At 40.7% G+C, this 19,079-nt stretch overlaps 2 gene segments (V, D, J or C); both read left to right on the forward strand.

Annotated features, from left to right (window-relative positions):
* Positions 1 to 1,952: 1,952 nt before the first annotated feature.
* On the forward strand, positions 1,953 to 2,428 carry LOC101556943 (immunoglobulin lambda variable 9-49-like). The segment is given in 2 exon segments: positions 1,953 to 2,001; positions 2,115 to 2,428. Coding segments are annotated over 2 exon segments (363 nt in total).
* Positions 2,429 to 15,623: 13,195 nt separating this feature from the next.
* Positions 15,624 to 16,698, forward strand: LOC101557220 (immunoglobulin lambda variable 5-39-like). The segment is given in 3 exon segments: positions 15,624 to 15,669; positions 15,778 to 16,197; positions 16,607 to 16,698. Coding segments are annotated over 3 exon segments (558 nt in total).
* Positions 16,699 to 19,079: the final 2,381 nt, after the last annotated feature.

The raw sequence follows: 19,079 nt of genomic DNA on the forward strand, positions 1-19,079 counted from the left end.
TGAAACTTTTGAAGTGAACAAGGCCTGCAGCAAATCCAGACTGAATTAGTCCCCGCCAAATTAAAGTTCTCTGGTCTGACCTAAAAGTGCCAATAAGTGCTTTATCCTAAGGGGCTAACCCTTTTCCCAACCATCCCACTTTGCCCCTCACAGCAGAGCTATCCTGCATTGAAGACACAGAATTGGGGAAGATATGTAGGGATCTTACACAGTGGGGTGGCTGATTTAGGTCATTGGGTTATGTACTTTACCATTGGCCTTAAGTAGTGCCCATTTTCTCTTTAGTGTACAGTGAGCTAGAATTTTTGTATTAGGAAATGTCAAACTTCCTTTCATCAGGCATAACCTGAGATGTGAGATTATGCTTAAAATGTGGAATGAAGGGAGATAAAAATGGACTGGTCACATCAACTACTAACGGAAAACTGAGGCTTCCACTTTCATTCCCACCTTTTAAATAAAAAATTCTGACTGCAGTCAGGAAATGGAGCAATCAAATTGATCAAGCTACTTCCTGCTTGAGAGTATTTATAGGGTCCAGTGCATTTATTTAGAGGCAACTTTGGTTTTACAAAAGTCATTTTAACATTTTTTCAATTTAACATAGCTGAACTTACAACTTTTAGTGAACTCTGAAAAATAATAAGATTGAGTGGAGATGGGCACTTTACTTGGCAAACCAAGTTTTAATGATGAAAACCAAATGGATTGGATTTTATAAGACTATTTGCATAACAGCTCTAACTGGTCTAGGTATCTTATTCAGACCATCGGCACCATCATGTAGGTAGAAAGCCCTCCACAGCACTTGGAACGTGTTTTGGTAGGTGCTTAAGATATTTTTCTTACACTACAGTTCACCAATCATCCCATAGGAGCATAGGCTCCTATTCTTAGTGATATTTGATTTTCTCTGTGTCACAGAAAAAGGCATTCAGATATGAGAAACTGAGTGGATTCTATTCTAAAACAAATTTCCAGCAAAGAGATGATCTGGCCACTCATTTTCAGGCACTGAAGCTTCAGTTGTAAAATCAGGATAGAGGATTATGGAAGAGGGGAGCTGTATCTGAGGTGAAGGGTGAACATTGAGCCTGCTGCAGGAAAGTGGATGAATCATTTTTAGAGCTGACACCACACAGGATCCAAGTGCTCTTCAGATTCTGTAACTCTCAAATAGTTTCAAATCTCTTATTATCCTTTTCCTCACCTCAGAAATATGTTTTTCAAGGTGCATTTTGTTGTTGCCTTTTCTCCGGAAATCCCGTTTCTTTGTAATCCCAAACACTCATTAGAGTTTATTAGGTATATATGGTGAGAATCATGTAGGAAATGGGAGATGTTGATTATTGAGCACCCTAGGTATTGACTTCATGGTTGAACTACCTTTTCTTGGCTCATCTGTGCCATTATCCGTGAACTTTCATCGGAGCCACCCCCTTCTCTAAGAACTCTTCACAAGGTGGTCTGTTAGTGATTCCAGTGAAAGCCCAGAGAGAAAATGTTTGAATGAGGTGAGGTAGGAGGCTACATGTGTTAAGGGATTTGTTTTGTCCTTGTGCAGAAATGGGAGGAGGTCAAACTTTGAGGGAGACACCAACCTTCTGGTGAAAGACATTATCAATCTGAGGCAGCAGGGGGCACTGTGCACCTTGCCCTAGTGATGTGGCAAAGTCTGTTAGCCAGGGAATAAAACACCTGTCATCTGTTCAGTGCTCACTGGACCCAGCCACCAGTTTCTCACTTTCCCCATGGGTATTTTCTTATCAGACCCAACCCAGAGACAGTGCAGCAAGATCTTAGGCCAGGATATTGGGAGGGAACCGAGAAGCAAGAATGAGCTTAGTTGGCCAGAGAGGAAGAGCACATTTGCATGGAGGGGGCTATCTCAAGTCTCAGGGTATAAGAAACCTGAGACATCTCTCTCTCACAGAGTTCTGCGTGTCTGCACCATGGCCTGGACTCCACTCTTTATTCTCTCCTTCCTTTTTTGCTGCAGAGGTGAGAGTGTTTATCTTCATTGCATACTACAGAAAATTGCCTACCCCTCACAATGGTAATGTTCTTTTTTTGCTCACCTTCTGAAGATGCTAAACAGATGTCTGTGTTTTCAGGGTCCTTCTCTCAGCCTGTTCTGACTCAAGCACCTTCGGTATCTGCCTCCCTGAAAACCTCAGTAAAGCTCACCTGTACCCTGAGCAGTGGCTACAGTGGCTACATTGTGGGATGGTACCAGCAGAGCACAGGGAAAGGCCCCCGGTTTGTGATGAGTGTGGGTCCCCGTGGTCAGGTTGGATCCAAGGGAGACGGGATTCCTGATCGCTTCTTGGGATCAGGTTCTGGCCTGGATCGGTTCCTGACGATCCAGAACATCCAAGCAGAAGATGAGGCCGACTACATCTGTGGAGCTGGCAGTAGCAATTTTTAACCCACAGTGACAGAGGCAGAGGAGAAGTGAGACAAAAACTGCCCCTAGCCTCTCATATCCCCGTGTCTCACTGTGGCCCTATGTTCATTCTGCTAATATGGTTGTGTTATTGAGGTTCACATTTTGAACCATTACTGCTCACCAGAAATCAAATCTTCCTGTTGTGACCTATCATTATTTAATATGATGCTGAAAGGAAGGTGTGGTGTTTTGAGGATTAAACTGTTATGTTCATACAATAAATATTCTATCATTTTAATATTATAAAATATGGAAATATTATAAAATCTCTATAAATTAGTTCTGAGCACAATGGCTCATAGTATAGATTTTAAAGTATTTCCTCCTTGCTGTAGTTGTTTTTAGATTCTTTCTGTGGTAAATCCATAGAAACCTTGGTATCATGATTTTCTTTGATGGTATTTTTTGAAATGTTTGTTCATTTGCTTTAGTTATTAATGTATATTGTATATTTTAATTGTATATTTACAATTACAATTACATAATTGTATATTGTAATTGAATCTTAGTGTATGCATATTTGTGGTTTCATAGTTTCCTTGAATTTATTCAGCTGCCATTATCATTTTTATATATTCAGTAGTAGGGTTCGATTACTGTGGTTATTAAATTTATGATCCTAGTGTGTACATTACTGCACAGCACCACCACCAAACTCTCCATGACCCTCTATCCCTGTCCCTATGTCACCTCTGGTTCAACCTTCCTTCCACCTTAACCATACCCCCATTCTTTATTGGTTGACAATGGTGATTTGGTTGCAAACTGTTATGCCATTGGCCATTCCCCATGCGTTTAAACTTTTCACATATGCTCCCTTGTGACTTCACAACTCCTCACCTCCCCCCACACCCTGTCCTCTCATGTCTTTAATCCAATGTCCAAGATTTATTATCAATAGACATTGTATATACCCTTATTTATTCTTTATATGCCACATATGGGTGATATCAATTTTATGTGTCCATTATTCCTTAAAGAAGTTAAGTCAGCTAGTCATTCACTTTATGTGAAAAAGTAATAACCCTCTGAGAGATTTGAGCATGTAGGGGCCAAGGGAAAGGGCAATCCTTTAAGTTATTAATATAGGTTTCTGTGATTTTAGACAGTTGCTGCTTGCACAATTAAGACACATTTGTTGAAAAAATTTTCAGTTCTCTGAAAAAATTCCAACATATCAAATGGACTCTTCCTAAACCAAAATAATGAGTGAGAAGACATGACCAATAATGAACTGTTTATAAAGTGAACAACTTATCAAGCAACTAAGCAAATCTCAGATAAAACTCTAAAACATGTTTGCACAGAGAATAAAGAAATAATAAACAAAGGGAAATTTTATCACACAATATAAAAACATGTGTATTAATATGCAGGTAAATGTTAAGTCTCTTTAATCTTTTTGTTTTTCCTGAATCACTTTCATGATTGATTCTATCAAATACTTAAAAATGTTGATGAATTCAAAGGATTGTTGAGTTCGTTGCTTTTAGCAGCTACACTTATCTTACTTAACTTTAAAAAATTCTATTTTTTTTGAGAAATGACCTAAATATTCTCAAATCTGTGATCTTGAACTACATTAAACATTTTCTTAATAGATAATCATCTCAGGTGTTTCTAACATCTTAATTAAGATGTTTTTTACAGTTAGCATCTATAAGGACTTCTCTGGGAGTTAGAAACATGAGCATCACATAGAGTATATCGCAATAACCTTATCAGAGATCAGACCAGAATTGTATAACTAGAAAATTTGACCTGATGAGCATTAGAAGCCACTTGGTTTATTCTACTTTGCTCTATGCTCTGTGTGTGTGCCTCGTGTATGTATATGTGAGAGAGAGAGAGAAAGAAAAATAGAGAGAGAGGGAATGTGTGTAGGTATGCATGCATGACCATGGGAGCACTAACGTTCACATAAAAAAAACCTTGAGAACAGCTGGGGCACTGTAAGGCAACTCAGTGTTCTTATTCACCTCAACAAGGAAGGGGCTCCGTGGACCTATTTGACCACATGTGGTGCACCCACAGCTTTGACTCCACAACTTTGACTCCACCACTAAACAACCTGGTGCTTGCTTAGCTGGCTCCAGGCTTCTAGATATTGCTTCCTGGGGCCCAGCAGCTTTACTCTCCCATACCAGCAAGAGTCACACTAAATGTTTTTTTTTAATAATAAATTTATTTATTTTTAATTAATGAATCACCATGAGGGTACAGTTACAGATTTATACACATTTGTGCTTATGCTTCCCCCATACAAAGTTCGGGAACCCATCCCTTCACCAGTGCCCATACTCCACCACCAGTAAACCCAGCATCCCTCCCATCCTCCCCAATCCCATCTCCCCCCACCCCACCCTGTCACTGTGGCAGGGCATTCCCTTCTGTTCTCTCCCTCTAATTAGCTGTTGTGGTTTGCAATAAAGGTGTTGAGTGGCCACTGTGCTCAGTCACTAGCCCTCATTCAGCCCGCAACTCCCTTCTCCCACATGGCCTTCGACTACATTATAGTTGGGGATCCCTTCTCTGAGTTGCCCTTTCCCCAGAATGTGAGGCCAGCCTCCTAGCCATGGAGTCAACCTCCTGGTAGTTGTTTCTACAATTCTTGGGTGTTAGTCTCCCACTCTGTTATTCTATATGCCAAAGATGAGTGCAATCTTTCTATGTCTGTCTCTCTCTTTCTGACTCATTTCACTTAGCATGAAACTTTTCATGCCGATCCACTTAAATAAAAAATTTGTGACCTCCTTTTTTCTAACAGCTGCATAGTATTCCATTGTATAGATGTACCAGAGTTTCCTCAACCAGTCATCCGTTCTAGGGCATTCGGGTTTTTTCCAGATTCTGGCTATTGTAAACAGTGCTGCGATGAACATACATGTGCAGATGCCATTTCGATTATACTTTTTTGCCTCTCTGGGATATATTCCCAGCAGTGGTATTGCTGGGTCAAATGGGAGCTCAATTTCTAATTTTTTGAGAATCGTCCATATTGTTTTCCAGAAGGGCTGAACCAGTCGGCATTCCCACCAGCAGTGTAGAAGGGTCCCTTTCTCCCCACATCCTCTCCAACAGCGGTTGCTTTTGTTCTTTTGGATATGCGCTAGTCTCTGTGGTGTGAGGTGGTATCTTGTGGTTGTTTTGATCTGCATCTCTCTGATGATTAGTGATGTAGAGCACTTTTTCATGTGCCTTTTGGCCATTCGTATTTCTTCCTTGGTAAAGTTTCTGTTCATTTCTTCGCCCCATTTTTTTGATGGGGTTGGATGTTTTCTTCTTGTAGAGTTCAACCAGTGCTTTATATACCATTGATATCAACCCCTTATCTGATGGGTATTGTGTAAATATCCTTTCCCATTCTGTAGATAGTCTTTGGGTTCTGGTCACTGTATCTTTTGCGGTGCAAAAGCTTTTTAGTTTAATGTAGTCCCATTTGTTGATCTATGTTTTTACTAGATTGCTTAGTTCTGTGTCACCTTTGAAGATACCTTTATCTTCAATATCGTGGAGGGTTTTGCCAACCTTGTCTTCAATGTACCTTATGGTTTGTGGTCTAATGTTGAGGTCTTTAATCCATTTTGATCTGACTTTTGTGCATGGTGTCAGGTCAAGGTCTAAACCCATTTCTTTGCATGTGGTTGTCCAGTTGTGCCAGCACCATTTGTTAAAGAGGCTTTCCTTGCTCCACTTCACATCTCTTGCTCCCTTATCAAAGAATAGATGATCATACATTTGGGGTTGTGTGTAAGGAATTCCACCCTGTTCCATTGGTCTACGGCTCTGCCTTTGTTCCAGTACCATGCTGTTTTAATTGTTACTGCTTTGTAGTAAAGATTGAGGTTGGGGAGGGTGATGCCTCCCATCGTCTTTTTCCCAAGAATTGTTTTAGCTATCCTTGGACGTTTGTTGTTCCATATGAATTTTAAGATTGCTTGATCCATTTCTTTGAAGAATGTCATGGGTATACTTATAGGGATCGCGTTGAATCTGTATAATGCTTTGGGGAGTATTGCCATTTTGACAACATTGATTCTCCCTATCCACGAGCAGGGTATATGTTTCCATTTCCTCATGTCCTCTTTGATTTCATGGAGTAGCGTTTTGTAGTTTTCTTTGTAGAGGTCTTTCACTTCCTTGGTTAAGCTGATTCCGAGGTACTTGATTTTCTGGTGCACGATTGTGAATGGGATTGCTTTTTTTATGTCCCTTTCCTCTGCCTCATTGTTTGCATATATGAAGGCCATGGATTTTTGGGTATTGATTTTGTAGCCTGCAACTTTACTGTATAAGTCTATTGTTTCTAAGAGTTTCTTAGTAGAGGTTTTAGGCTTCTCTAGATATAGTATCATATCGTCTGCAAATAGTGAGAGTTTGATTTCTTCCTTTCCTATCTGGATGCCCTTAATCTCTTTTTCTTGTCTAATAGCTATCGCAAGTACTTCCAGTACTATATTGAAGAGGAGTGGTGAGAGTGGGCATCCTTTTCTTGTGCCTGATCTCAGAGGAAAGGCCCTTAGTTTTTCCCTGTTGAGGATAATGCTTGCCTTAGGCTTGTGATAGATGGCTTCGACTATCTTGAGGAAAGTTCCTCCAAACCCCATTTTGGCGAGGGTTTTCATCATGAAAGGATGTTGGATCTTGTCAAATGCTTTCTCTGCATCTATTGATATGATCATATGGTTTTTATCTTTGCTTTTATTGATATGGTGGATTATGTTGATTGATTTCCGAATGTTAAACCATCCTTGCATCCCCGGGATGAATCCCACTTGGTCGTGATGTATGATCTTTTTGATGAGTTGTTGGATCCTATTTGCCAGTATTTTGTTGAGGATCTTCGCATCGGTGTTCATCAGGGATATTGGTCTGTAATTTTCTTTCTTAGTGGTGTCTTTGTTTGCTTTTGGTATTAGGGAGATGTGTGCTTCATAGAAACTGTTTGGGAGAGTTCCTGTTTTTTCAATTTCCTGGAAAAGTTTGAGGAAAACAGGCAGCAGGTCTTCTTTAAATGTTTGGAAGAATTCGCCAGTGAAACCATCTGGGCCTGGGCTTTTGTTTTGGGGGAGGTTTTTGATCACAGTTTCAATTTCCTTAACATTGATGGGTCTATTCAGGTATTCCAAGTCTTCTTTGTTCAGTCTTGGGAGATTGTAGGAATCGAGGAATCCATCCATTTCTTTTAGGTTCTCCTGTTTTGTGGCATATAGACTTTCGAAGTAGTCTCTAATGATCTTTTGAATCTCACTGGTTTCTGTTATGATGCCCCCCTTTTCATTTCTGATTCGATTTATTAGGGTTCTTTCTCTTTCTTTCTTTCACACTAAATGTTTTAGCATTGGTTTTCAACACACACTTTAAAGGAGGAAACTACCGAATCATGATTCATTACTCAGGGCAGGAGAGAAAGAGTGGGTGGGGCATATTTAGGACTTCATTCTCATTCAATTAAAGAAAATGAGAAATCTTGGTAACTGTTATTCTAAAAAAAAAAGACAAAGGTCTGCAAGGTCCCTACTATGACCATATAGCTTGTGCTGTGCTTCCTCCTAACTGCTTGAACTGGAGTTTTCTAGAGGAGAGTCTCTCCAAAGACACATGGATGTTTCTTTCTCATATCCCTCTTTGGGGCTGCTGACAATCCTATTGTAGTGGTATTCCTTGTTGCAATCAAGGCATGGACCCAGTTGGTCAGTCATTGCAGATCTGAAGATTCCTCACTTTCCGTATCAGAGAAAATTTCCAGTCCTTCCTCTAGGGTTTCTCTGAAGTTTTGTAGGGTTACAAAACTTGTTACAGTACCCTTTAAATATATGCTCCAGTATTTTAGACCAATCCCTTGACTTGTTATTGTTTTGGCATATAGAATACACCATGCTTATTGCCAGGCTCTGCTGTGCGGACAAGATACTCTCGGTAGCTTGCCAGGCTTTCTGAGAGGGGGAGAGGAATCGAACCCAGGTCGGCCAGTGTGCAAGGCAAATGCTCTACCCGCTGTGCTATAGCTCCAAGAGTTGAAAAATACAGGATCATCTGACACAGCAGAAAGCAGGAAGCCCTCTGCAGTATCTTCTGAGCTAGCTAGCACACTGACTCGGACAGGGACCAGGGCTCGGCTCACTTTTCTGGACCTAATGCTGCCTGTCTACCATGCCAACACCTTAAACAATTTCAAGTAAATTTAACCATGTAATCTTGAGAGTTCTTTACTATTCTCATGAGATTTTCTAAATTTTATGTAAACCTGTAAAGTAGCTCCACATGCCCTTTCATGCTGTCTATTTATCTCTAATTTAGAATGTTGCATCTAACTTGAATATAGTTATTAATCTAGTCTCTGAGATGCTTTTAGATTTTTTCACTTCACTGTTTTCAAATAGAATCAGCAGGGGGCACTGTGGTACTACCTGTGTTTCCTCCTCTGCTCAGTGAGATCAGTAAACTTGGTGCTTGGCCTGGTGGCTGTTTCCTGTGCACTCACTGATGAGACTCTGCAGCTGCACCTTCTCTGGCCTGTCAGAGTCGCCTGAGCCTGGACTTTCGTCTCCACAGGTGCTTCCTCTTGGGTTCTCTCAAGGAGGAAAGCAAATTTCCATCATGCTGACTGTGGGCTGAAAGTAGAGCTCTAGATCCAGGGCTCAGGGAGGGGATGGAAACTTGTTTGCACAGATAGTCCCTCCTCTGACATAGGGTCATAGAAGAAAAGGGTGTTTGGGTAGAAAATTCTCGAAGGTGGGGTCAGGGATTTGTGTGCACCATGACTTGGGCTCCTTTCCAACTTGTGTTCCGCTCTCATTGCACTGGTAAGGGCAGACTTGAAAAGGCAGCCCAAACATACCCCACAACCTTGCTTAGAAGACTGATGACTCAGACCCTGATTCATTCCCAGAATTTTGAGTGTCTTTGCAGGTTCCCTCTTCCAGCCTGTGCTGACTCAGCACAGCACTCTCAGCATCTTCTGGGACAGCAGCCAGACTAACCTGCATCTGATCATTGGCTAAATAAATAAATAAATAAATTCAAAAAATGTCAACAGAATCACAAATGTCTATTCCTTAATATTCACAATACTCAAATTTTCCTACGCTAAATCCTGTCTCTGCAACATACAGTGTGTTCTGATTAAATAAATAATACAACATAAAAAAAAACTGAAATTACAAGGTTAGCTGGCAGAAGGAGAAGCCAGGAAGTCCTCCATGGTATCTTCTGAACAGGGGCCTGGTCTCTGGAGTCCTACTCACTTAACTAGGTCCAAAGATGCTTTTACCAATGTAGGGATTCTGCTTATCTCTGGGCTGTAGCCTGAGGATGAGGCTGACTATTCTTCCATGGCTGGCTGCAGCTGGAATTCTCACAGTGACACACACACAGGTGGAGAAGTGGTAGAAAACCTCGAACGGTTCAGGAGTCTGATCTCTGACTCTTATCTAGTTTTCACTGTATCACTGTCATCCCATTGATCATCAATTTGCTCGAGTAGGCTCAGTAATGTCTCCATTCATCCTAGCCCTGAGATTTTAGCAGCCTCTCTTTACTTGTCCTTCCCAATGGTGCCATATTAGAGGCTCTTCAGGGTCAGGGGAATGAGACCCATCATTGTTACTGTATTTGGTATATGAATATGTCACGAGGAGTTTGCCAGGCTCTCCCCCAGGTGGGTAGTAGATGCTACCAAGGCTAGTAGCTTGCCAGGTTCTCCAAGAGAGAGAACTAGGCTATCAGATGTCATAATATCAGATATTATAAGAGAAGTCCTCTTATAATTTTTAAATGGTTCTTCAGGGAAGCAGGATTTGCAGATGGGATAGAGGTGTGAGGTAGGAGACAAATGCTTTTCATTACAAGCTTTGAAGAAAATTTTTATTTTTAGTTTGTAAATGTGTGATTTTGATAAAAGCAAAATTATGTGAAAAGTAATGTGCTTTTTTTGGGATAAAATCCCATGAAAAGATTTTTTTAATGGGGAAAGTATCTGTAGCATATACTATAAGATTACATTTAGAGTACTTTTACGTTTTTGTTGTTGTTGTTTTGTTTTGGGGTCCCACCTGGTGATGCTCAGGGTTACTCCTGTCTCTGCACTCAGGAATTACATCTAGCAGTACTCAGGGGACCACAGAAAATGCTCTAGCTACAGTACTCTGACCTTGACTTACAGGTGGTTTTTTTTTTAGGGTAAAAAGGTAACAGAGTAGGTAAATAAGTGAACAGTTTAAATCAGCTGTTCATATAAGGTAAACGGCTAATAAACGCACAAAGATTTTTCTACCATAGTAATAGTCAAGGAAATATAAATCAAATTATTTCTGTTTTCTTTTCTTTTTCTTTCTTTTTGGGTCACACTCAGCGATGCTCAGTGGTTGCTCCTGGCTCTGCATTCAGGAATTACTCTTAGAAGTGCTTGGGGGACCCTATGGGATGCCCGGGATCAAACCCAGGCTGACCATATGCAAGGCAAAAGCCCTCCCCTCTGTACTATCACTGCAGTCCTATTTCTGTTTTGTTAATACCAGAACAGCAATAGAAGGATGCACAAGCACTCCATCAGACCTTTGGGGAAGCAGATGTACAAGTAAGTATAAAGACAGAACCTCAATGGTGGCAGTCTGGTACTGTCCATGAGATTCTTAAATGAGATGTCTATCATCTAGCAATTTTACTTCCAGACATTAGCTCTACTGAAATACGCAACTGGGATAGGAATGTTCCATGTAGCTAGATGCTAAATGAAGTAAGCAGAAGAAGGACAGACACAAATGATCTCTCTCATGTGCAGATATAAAGAAACACAGTAGGGGAATACCAAATGGCCAAAGGCTACAGAAACTGAGAACTGGTCTTCAGTAGGAATCTAACCATAGGGTGCATGGGAGAAGAGAGTACACTGGGATAGTGGTGGAGGGAAGTGGACACACAGGCTTGAATACTTTATTTATTTTTAAATAATTATTTTTTTTGGTGTGGCAGCCTCACCTGGAAATGATAAGATCTTACTCCTGCCTTTGTGCTCAGGGATTACTTCAGATGGGGCTCAGGGGATCATATGGGTGCCAGGTTTCAACCAGGTTGTCCACAGGCAAGAAGAGTCCCCTATAAGAAGTACTATTTCTCAATCACTGAAATGTTTTATAGAGCTTTGCAATTTTGCAATCCTGGTGAAAATTTTAATTTTTTATTTCATTTAAAGTTTAAAAAATATTTTCATAAAGTTGTTCACAATGATTGATTGCATTCAATAATTTAAGACCAGTTCCACAACTATTACACATTAGCACCACCATTATTTTGAATTTTCCCACCACCATTCTAGCCTCCCTCACAGGCAGATGCTAGATCATTTATTTTGTATTGCTTTGTTATGAATAGTAGATGTGGCTATAAAGGTCTATTTCACAGTGATTCAACAAAATTTTTTTTTAAAAAATAGTATGAGATTATGCATGGCTTCGAAAGGTGTCAAGCACTCCTGGAATCCTAAAATTGTAAATAATTGGAGTCCTGAAACATTTTTGCAGTGAGCTGCTGGGTTCAGAGATTCATTTGTGAGTCTCTGTATCATGCCCATTAATGTGCTTAAATGGCACCCAGAGGCAGTTCGTGGGAATGACAGCCAAGACCCTGGAAGGTGAGGAGATGAGAACGGTTGAACCAGTCCCGACCTCTTGAGGCCTGGGGTTTTCAGTCACTGGTCCCGAATACCTGTTTTTTTCAGCAGATTTATTCCTTCTATGGGGGGCTCAGGACAAGTCTGTGAAGATCAGCTGTGAGCGTGGTGGTGATTGGGTTCTGGAGGTTTTCAGCTGCATGGCTGAGAGAGGATGCTTGCTCCAGTTTGAGGTGCACCAGTGAAATCAGTGTGGCACAAGGTTCGGGAATATTTATGCCATGAGCAGCTTGGTTCGACATTCATTGGTGAATCTCCAGATCATGGCCATTATTACACTTCAATGGCTCCCAGAAGCAGTACTTGGGAATGACAGCCAGGACCCTGGAATGGCCAGCAATGGAAATTAAATTTTTTTAAAACTAGCCTGCATTTAATGGCTCTTTATAACATATAAAATGTATGCATCTAGACAAAAAAAATGCAAAAATAAGAAGCTCATTTCCAGTCACATACTACTAAAATATACAATTCCCATCACTTATTTTATATTTTCTAATACTTTCATAATAGTGTGGAATAATAATGAAGATAAAGCTCATCTTGTCTCATCTGTATCATGAATTCTATCTAGTATACACATGAATTTGTGTGCATGTGCGTGAGAGAGAGAGAAACAAGGAAAGCAACATCAAAATTTCATATGTATATTTCCATATTGGCATTTTAGAATTTATTTGAATTTGATCATGAATCAACTGTGAGAAATAACTTTATTCAAGTATTAGTATGGTATACCACTTTAAAATATTTTAATATGGATCAAACATGTATAATTGCAATGAATACGAATTTGTCTTTTCAATCAATTCAATTAGATTGTCACTGTCACTGTCATCCCATTGCTCATCGATTTGTTTGAGCGGGCACCAGTAACGTCTCTCATTGAGAGACTTATTGTTACTGTTTTTGGCATATCCAATATGCATGGGTAGCTTGCCAGGGCTCCATACTCTCAGCAGCTTGCCGGGTTCTCTGAGAGGGGCGGAGGAATTGAACATGGGTTGGCCGCGTGAGAGGCAAAAGCCCAGCCGCTGTGCTATCACTCCGTCAATTAGATTAAGAATTCTAATTCTTCATTCAAATTTTTAAAATTTATTTACAACAGTTATATTAACATATAACTTTTGCATAATTTTCTTACTTGCATAAATAATAGTAAGCTATATTTACTTTTTTTTAAAATTTATTTTTTAATAAGTGAATCACCGTGAGGGTACAGTTATAGATTTATACATTTTTGTGCTCATGTTTCCCTCATACAAAGTTCGAGAACCCATCCCTTCACCAGTGCCCATTCTCCACCACAAATAAACCCAGCATCCCTCCAACCCTCCCCAACCCCATCTACCCCCCACCCCACCCTGTCACTGTGGCAGGATATTCCCTTTTGTTCTCACTCTCTAATTAGGTGTTGTGGTTTACAATAAAGATGTTGAGTGGCCATTGTGTTCAGTCTCTAGTCTACATTCAGCACGCATCACCCTTCCCCCACATGGCTTCCAACCACATTTTACTTGGTGTTCCCTTCTCTATCTCAGTTGCCTTCTCCTCAGAATGTGGGACCAGCTTCCAAGCCATGAGTCAACCTCCTGGTTCTTATTTCTACTATTCTTGGGTGTTAGTCTCCTACTCTGTTATTCTATATTTCACAGATGAGTGCAATCTTTCTATGTCTGTCTCTTTCTTTCTGACTCATTTCATTTAGCATGATACTTTCCATGCTGATGCACTTATATGCAAAGTTCATGACCTCATTTTTTCTAACAGCTGCATAGTATTCCATTGTATAGATGTACCAAAGTTTTTTTTTTTTTGGCTTTTTTTTTTAAATTTAAATTTTATTGAATCACCATGTGGAGGGTTACATAGTTCTCAGGATTATGTCAGTTATACAATACTCAAACACCCTTCCCTTATTCCATCACCAACCACCCCATTAAACCTCCCGCCCCCTCCCGCCCCCCCAGTCCCCGCCCTTGTAAGTGATAAGTTTCACTTCGTTTACGCTTTATCTTGGTTACAGTCCATGTTTCAACACATAACTCACTACTGTTGCTAGGGTTTCCCCCCAAAAAGAAAAGACAGTCCCACTGTCAAGGAAGCATTTGATGGCTCTCCATTGCTGAGAATGTAGAGATATTAAGTCCCGCTGTTTGTTACATAACTTTTCTATTTTTTCCCCCCTCGTCCCACGCCACCTAGATCACGCCTGTTTAGTAATCACCACGCTGCCTGACAAAGGGAAAACAAACCAAAAAAGATGGTTATTTCCCGTCATCAGCCTGCGTGGGGCTCTGGCTTAGTTGATAGTCTGGTAGGATGTCTGCAAGCAGTTTCTGGAACCAAAGGTAATACGCTGGTATCGGCCCCGGCTCGAGATTCCACCAGCGTCCCGCTGTTCCAAGTACATAATAATTTATTCCCTTGTATCCCATTCCCACGCCACCAGGTCCGTGTCAGCTTAATGGACATCATACTATGGTTAACGCCACGCCGCGTTTCTTCCCGAGAAAGAAGGATATTTCTTCTCAGCCAGCGTGGGGATATGGCTTAGTTCAGTCTATAGAGATGGCTACCACTTTGGTAGCCTTCAATATTTCAACAAAAGACTTACTATTCTTGTTAGGATTTCCCACCTAAGTCCGACCCGTTAAGAAGGAACCATTTCATATTAGTAAGCTACATTTACCACTACTATAACTACATCACAATTTCCTTCTTTGAAATTTATGTTGACTGCACCACAGTGATACAGAACTTGCCTTGCACAAGAACGACCGGGCTCAATCCAGCAACCCCAAATAGTCCCAAGGATGATCACCAGAAGTGATTCCTGAGTGCAGTTCCTGGGGATTCTGAGCACTGCCAGATGTGGGCCCAAATAGTAAATGAAAAAAATTTATGTGGAGTGAAAAACCTTAAAATTTAACATCTTGAAATTTTCTGTGAAATTATCTGAATGGTATGCCATTCTGTGGAATACCTACATAATAACTTTTCCTATGTTTTAATAAAACTGATATTTTATTTGTTTTATTTCAAATGCAGCCAATTTTGCATCTTTCAAGACAAATATGGTTTTATGTATTCAGCAATACAAGCAGTCAGAATATTTTTTTCGATTCTTTTTAACTACAGCCAACAGGAGATTCTGTGGAACTTCCTTACTTTCTGAGCACAGCTGCTAAGTGAGGACCATTAACTCAGAGAAACGAGTCTTAGGGTCTGGGCCTGTGAACAATGAGTGGGATTCAGCTCTTGTGTACTCTGGGCTAGGACCTGTGTGTGCTCTCTGCAGGTGCTTCCTCCCAGAACTCCCCCACAAAATTCTGTCCATTCTGTCTGGAGTGTGAACTGAGCCCCATCAAAAACACGAACAGCAGGAGATGGGCAGTTATTAGATTTAACTGATTTGCATGGACAGCTCCTCCTCTGGCAGAGGGAGACAAGTAGGTGTGGGGCAGCCAGTGCCCACTGTGGGATCAGAGGGTGGTGTGCACCATGGCCTGGACTGCTCTCCTGCTCGTGCTCCTCTTTCACTGCACAGGTATGGACAGGATTCAAGAGGCTGCCCAGTAAAATGTCCTCCTTGTTCATAGTATTAATGAGTTTAACCTGATTCTTGCCTGAAGATAATGCAAGTCTTTCTCTGCAGGGTCCCTCTCCCAGCCTGTGCTGACTCAGGAGCCCTCGGTCTCTGCATCTCCTGGATCAACAGCCAGACTCACCTGCACCCTGAGCAGTGGTTTCAGTGTTGGCAACTATAGAATATACTGGTACCAGCAGAAGACTGGGAACTCTCCCAGGTATCTCCTGTCTTACCACACAAGTACACAGTTGGGATCTGGAGTTTCTGATCGCTTCTCTGGATCCAAAGACACCTCAGCCAATGCTGGACTCCTGCACATCTCTGGGCTGCAGCCTGAGGATGAGGCTGACTATTACTGTATGATTAAACATAGTAATGCTAGTCACAGTGACACAGGCATATGGGGAAGTGGTACAAAAACTTTCATCTGTTTTGAAACTCAGATAATGACCCTGTTCCAATTCAAAGCTATATTCAAAGCATATAGCAATTTTATTTGGAAGCATTTTTTGTTTCATAATGAACTATCTAACATTTTCCTATTTAACTTAGCTGAACTTAAAACTTCTTTTGAACTTTCCATAACAATAAGGAATTCAAGCAGTGATAAATATTTTACTCAGCTAATTAAACTTTAAATTAACTTCCTTCACTTCCCACCTCTGCCACTATATAAACTCCTCATTTACTGGCCATTTCCCAGAGACTCAACCAAATCTCAAAGAGGTAACCTAGCCACACGCACACAAAAAAATGTCTGAAGCATCCATTCCTGACTGAGAGGCTGGGGTGCTCTTGGAGGGGGATGGATGGGCCATCTACTGCCCAGATAAAACCCTTCAGTCACTCCCACACCTTAAAGCCACATTCCAGTTAAAAATTTAACTCCAACCAGACAACCCAGTTAAGAGCTCTTGTTCTAAAGAACACAGCAGCAAATGCACGTCCATCATCTACATCACTGATATACCAGCAGTAGATGGATGAGATGCAAAGTAGAGACCAACCGACCTTGAGCTTTAACAATGAAGGTTAACTTGCAACAACAGCTTAGTAAAACCCTCAGACAAGGACTTTTTGTCTCCATGGTGAGACACAAAATTTTCACAAATATTCTTCTATAGAAACATATTTTGATCATTCTGTTAAGGATTAAAAAGCAATTTAAAATAAATTATTGTCTGCCTGTTGTGAGCACAGGCTTGAGGGGTGGTTGGAACAATGCAGACAATGGTGGAAGAAAGGTGTGATGGGTGTTGGAATATTGAATGCCTGTACTCAGTCCTCATGAACAACCTTCTAAACTGTGGTGTTTTAGTAAAATGCATAGGGTTTTGGGTCGGGGGTGGTGGAGTGAGGGTTCAACCAGAACCAATTGGGCTGGATTTTAAAAGACTATTTACATTGCAATTTAAGCCTACATTGCTCAGATCACCAGAACCATGTTACATATAGAAATCCTTCTATAGCTCTTGGAATATATTTTTGTAGGCACTTGAGATTTGTATTACACTACCATCTACCCTTCACTCTTAATGATAGTCTCCTATGCCCTTTGCTCTGGTCATAGGGATGCAACAATCAGATATGAGAAGCTGTACAGACTCAAATTTTTAAAAATCCAGGAAAGATATGTTCTTGACTCACGTTTTCAGGTACTGAAGCTCCATTGCAAAGTCTGAAGAGAGGGGTCTACAGAGGGAATCTTTATTTGAGATGCTGGGTCAACATTGATCTGTTCCAGGAAAAGTGGTAAACTCAGTAGATGGATGTGTCGCTCTTATAGTCAACACCACTCAGGATCCAAGATCTTTCCCCTGATTATGTTTCCTGGTCCTCAAGTCTGGACTGTATCATCTATATCTTGATCCCTACAAGCAGTTGGCCAAAAGTCCAGAGTGTTGATGCTGGGTGGCCACAAGTCAAGGACATAGCTTAAGGTAACTTTATCCAGAAAAGCTGTATATTAGACATGATCTAATATCTATGTTTTTATTTATAGGAAGCAATAGCAACATTGGGGTTCCTTAAAGGATCTTCAAAGGTAAAGCCTAAACTTTCTGGAATTGATTTAATCTCATAATTCCAGCACTAATTGTCTTATTCTGGAATAATGAACCCCTCATGGGTTCCATTGAGGACAAGGATGAGCATTCTTGTCAGATTGGTGATTATAGTGTCCATACCATGAAAAATTTCTGTTCCTGATATATTGACTAAAATCTGCCATGTTTTTAGTTCTGTATGTTCCTCTATTCCTTCTTGTATTCACACATGCTATGCTCCTCTTGTGTCTTCCTCTGACACATTCTGAAAATGCAGAATGAGTTCAGTGAAAATATATTCATATCTTTTTTGGTCACACATATAAATGTCTTCAATTTTATTTCAAGAGCTAAATTAGCTGCAGCCACCTGGTGATGTGGATTAGATAGGGCGACAAGAAGTTCAGAAGTCCTTTCATGTCACCCAGGTATCCAGTTCCTCTTTGTCCTCATCTCATACGTGACCTTCCTTATGAGCCAGGACTTGTTTGTTGTTCCTGAGATCTACAACCATAGGAGATCTATATTCATATTCATTTTCAACTCTTTGATTCATGCTTCCTGTGAGGTAACATTGTTACACTTTGGTTATTTGAAGTTTAGAGCTCATAGTTACAAGTTGTATTATGATAAATAACCTGGTAGCTTATTCCCAGAAAGCCTTGTTCTCCTTCAGGGTCAGTGTCTGCAGTATTTACTAGTACAATGAGCCAAACCCAACAGTTTTAAATAATAGGTCACAGGAGTCCCGTATCAAGTGGTAGAGGAAAATGAAAACACAAGTGTGTGAATAGGGTGATAGCTTAGGGATCAGTTGTGTGATTTGCTTTACAAGGATGCAGTCTGATCCCATTTGATCTGTAGTCCTTAGTACCATTATATGTAAACCTGTAAGAGTGCCCTGGTGGCACCCAGCACTGTTGGACCAGAGCATATCAACATCAAGGGGCCCTAACATTGAAGCAGAGTATCAAGGGTTGTGTCAACTGGGCCCTCTGAGCACTACTTTGAAGGCTTCCTCACCTGAAATGGACACCTCTCAGAATAATATTTTTGGCTTGGATGTGGGTTATACCCTGAGGTGCTCAGTAGCTATTCTTGGTTCTTTAACAGGAGTACTTTTGGTGGTTCAATGGGTTCATATGCAGTACCAGAGATCCAATAAGTTCAGCCACATGCAAGCAAGCCCTTTACCTCTCTAAGTTTCTGCTGTCCATGAAATTTTGTGCCATTCCTTCATTTGAGTGATCATATAGCTGGATAGAATATATTTGGTGTGCTTAATGGCCATGATCCCAGAGACTGAGAAACGAATCTCCGAAC

This window comes from Sorex araneus, chromosome 9, assembly GCF_027595985.1.
Source record: "Sorex araneus isolate mSorAra2 chromosome 9, mSorAra2.pri, whole genome shotgun sequence".
Taxonomy (NCBI): domain Eukaryota; kingdom Metazoa; phylum Chordata; class Mammalia; order Eulipotyphla; family Soricidae; genus Sorex; species Sorex araneus.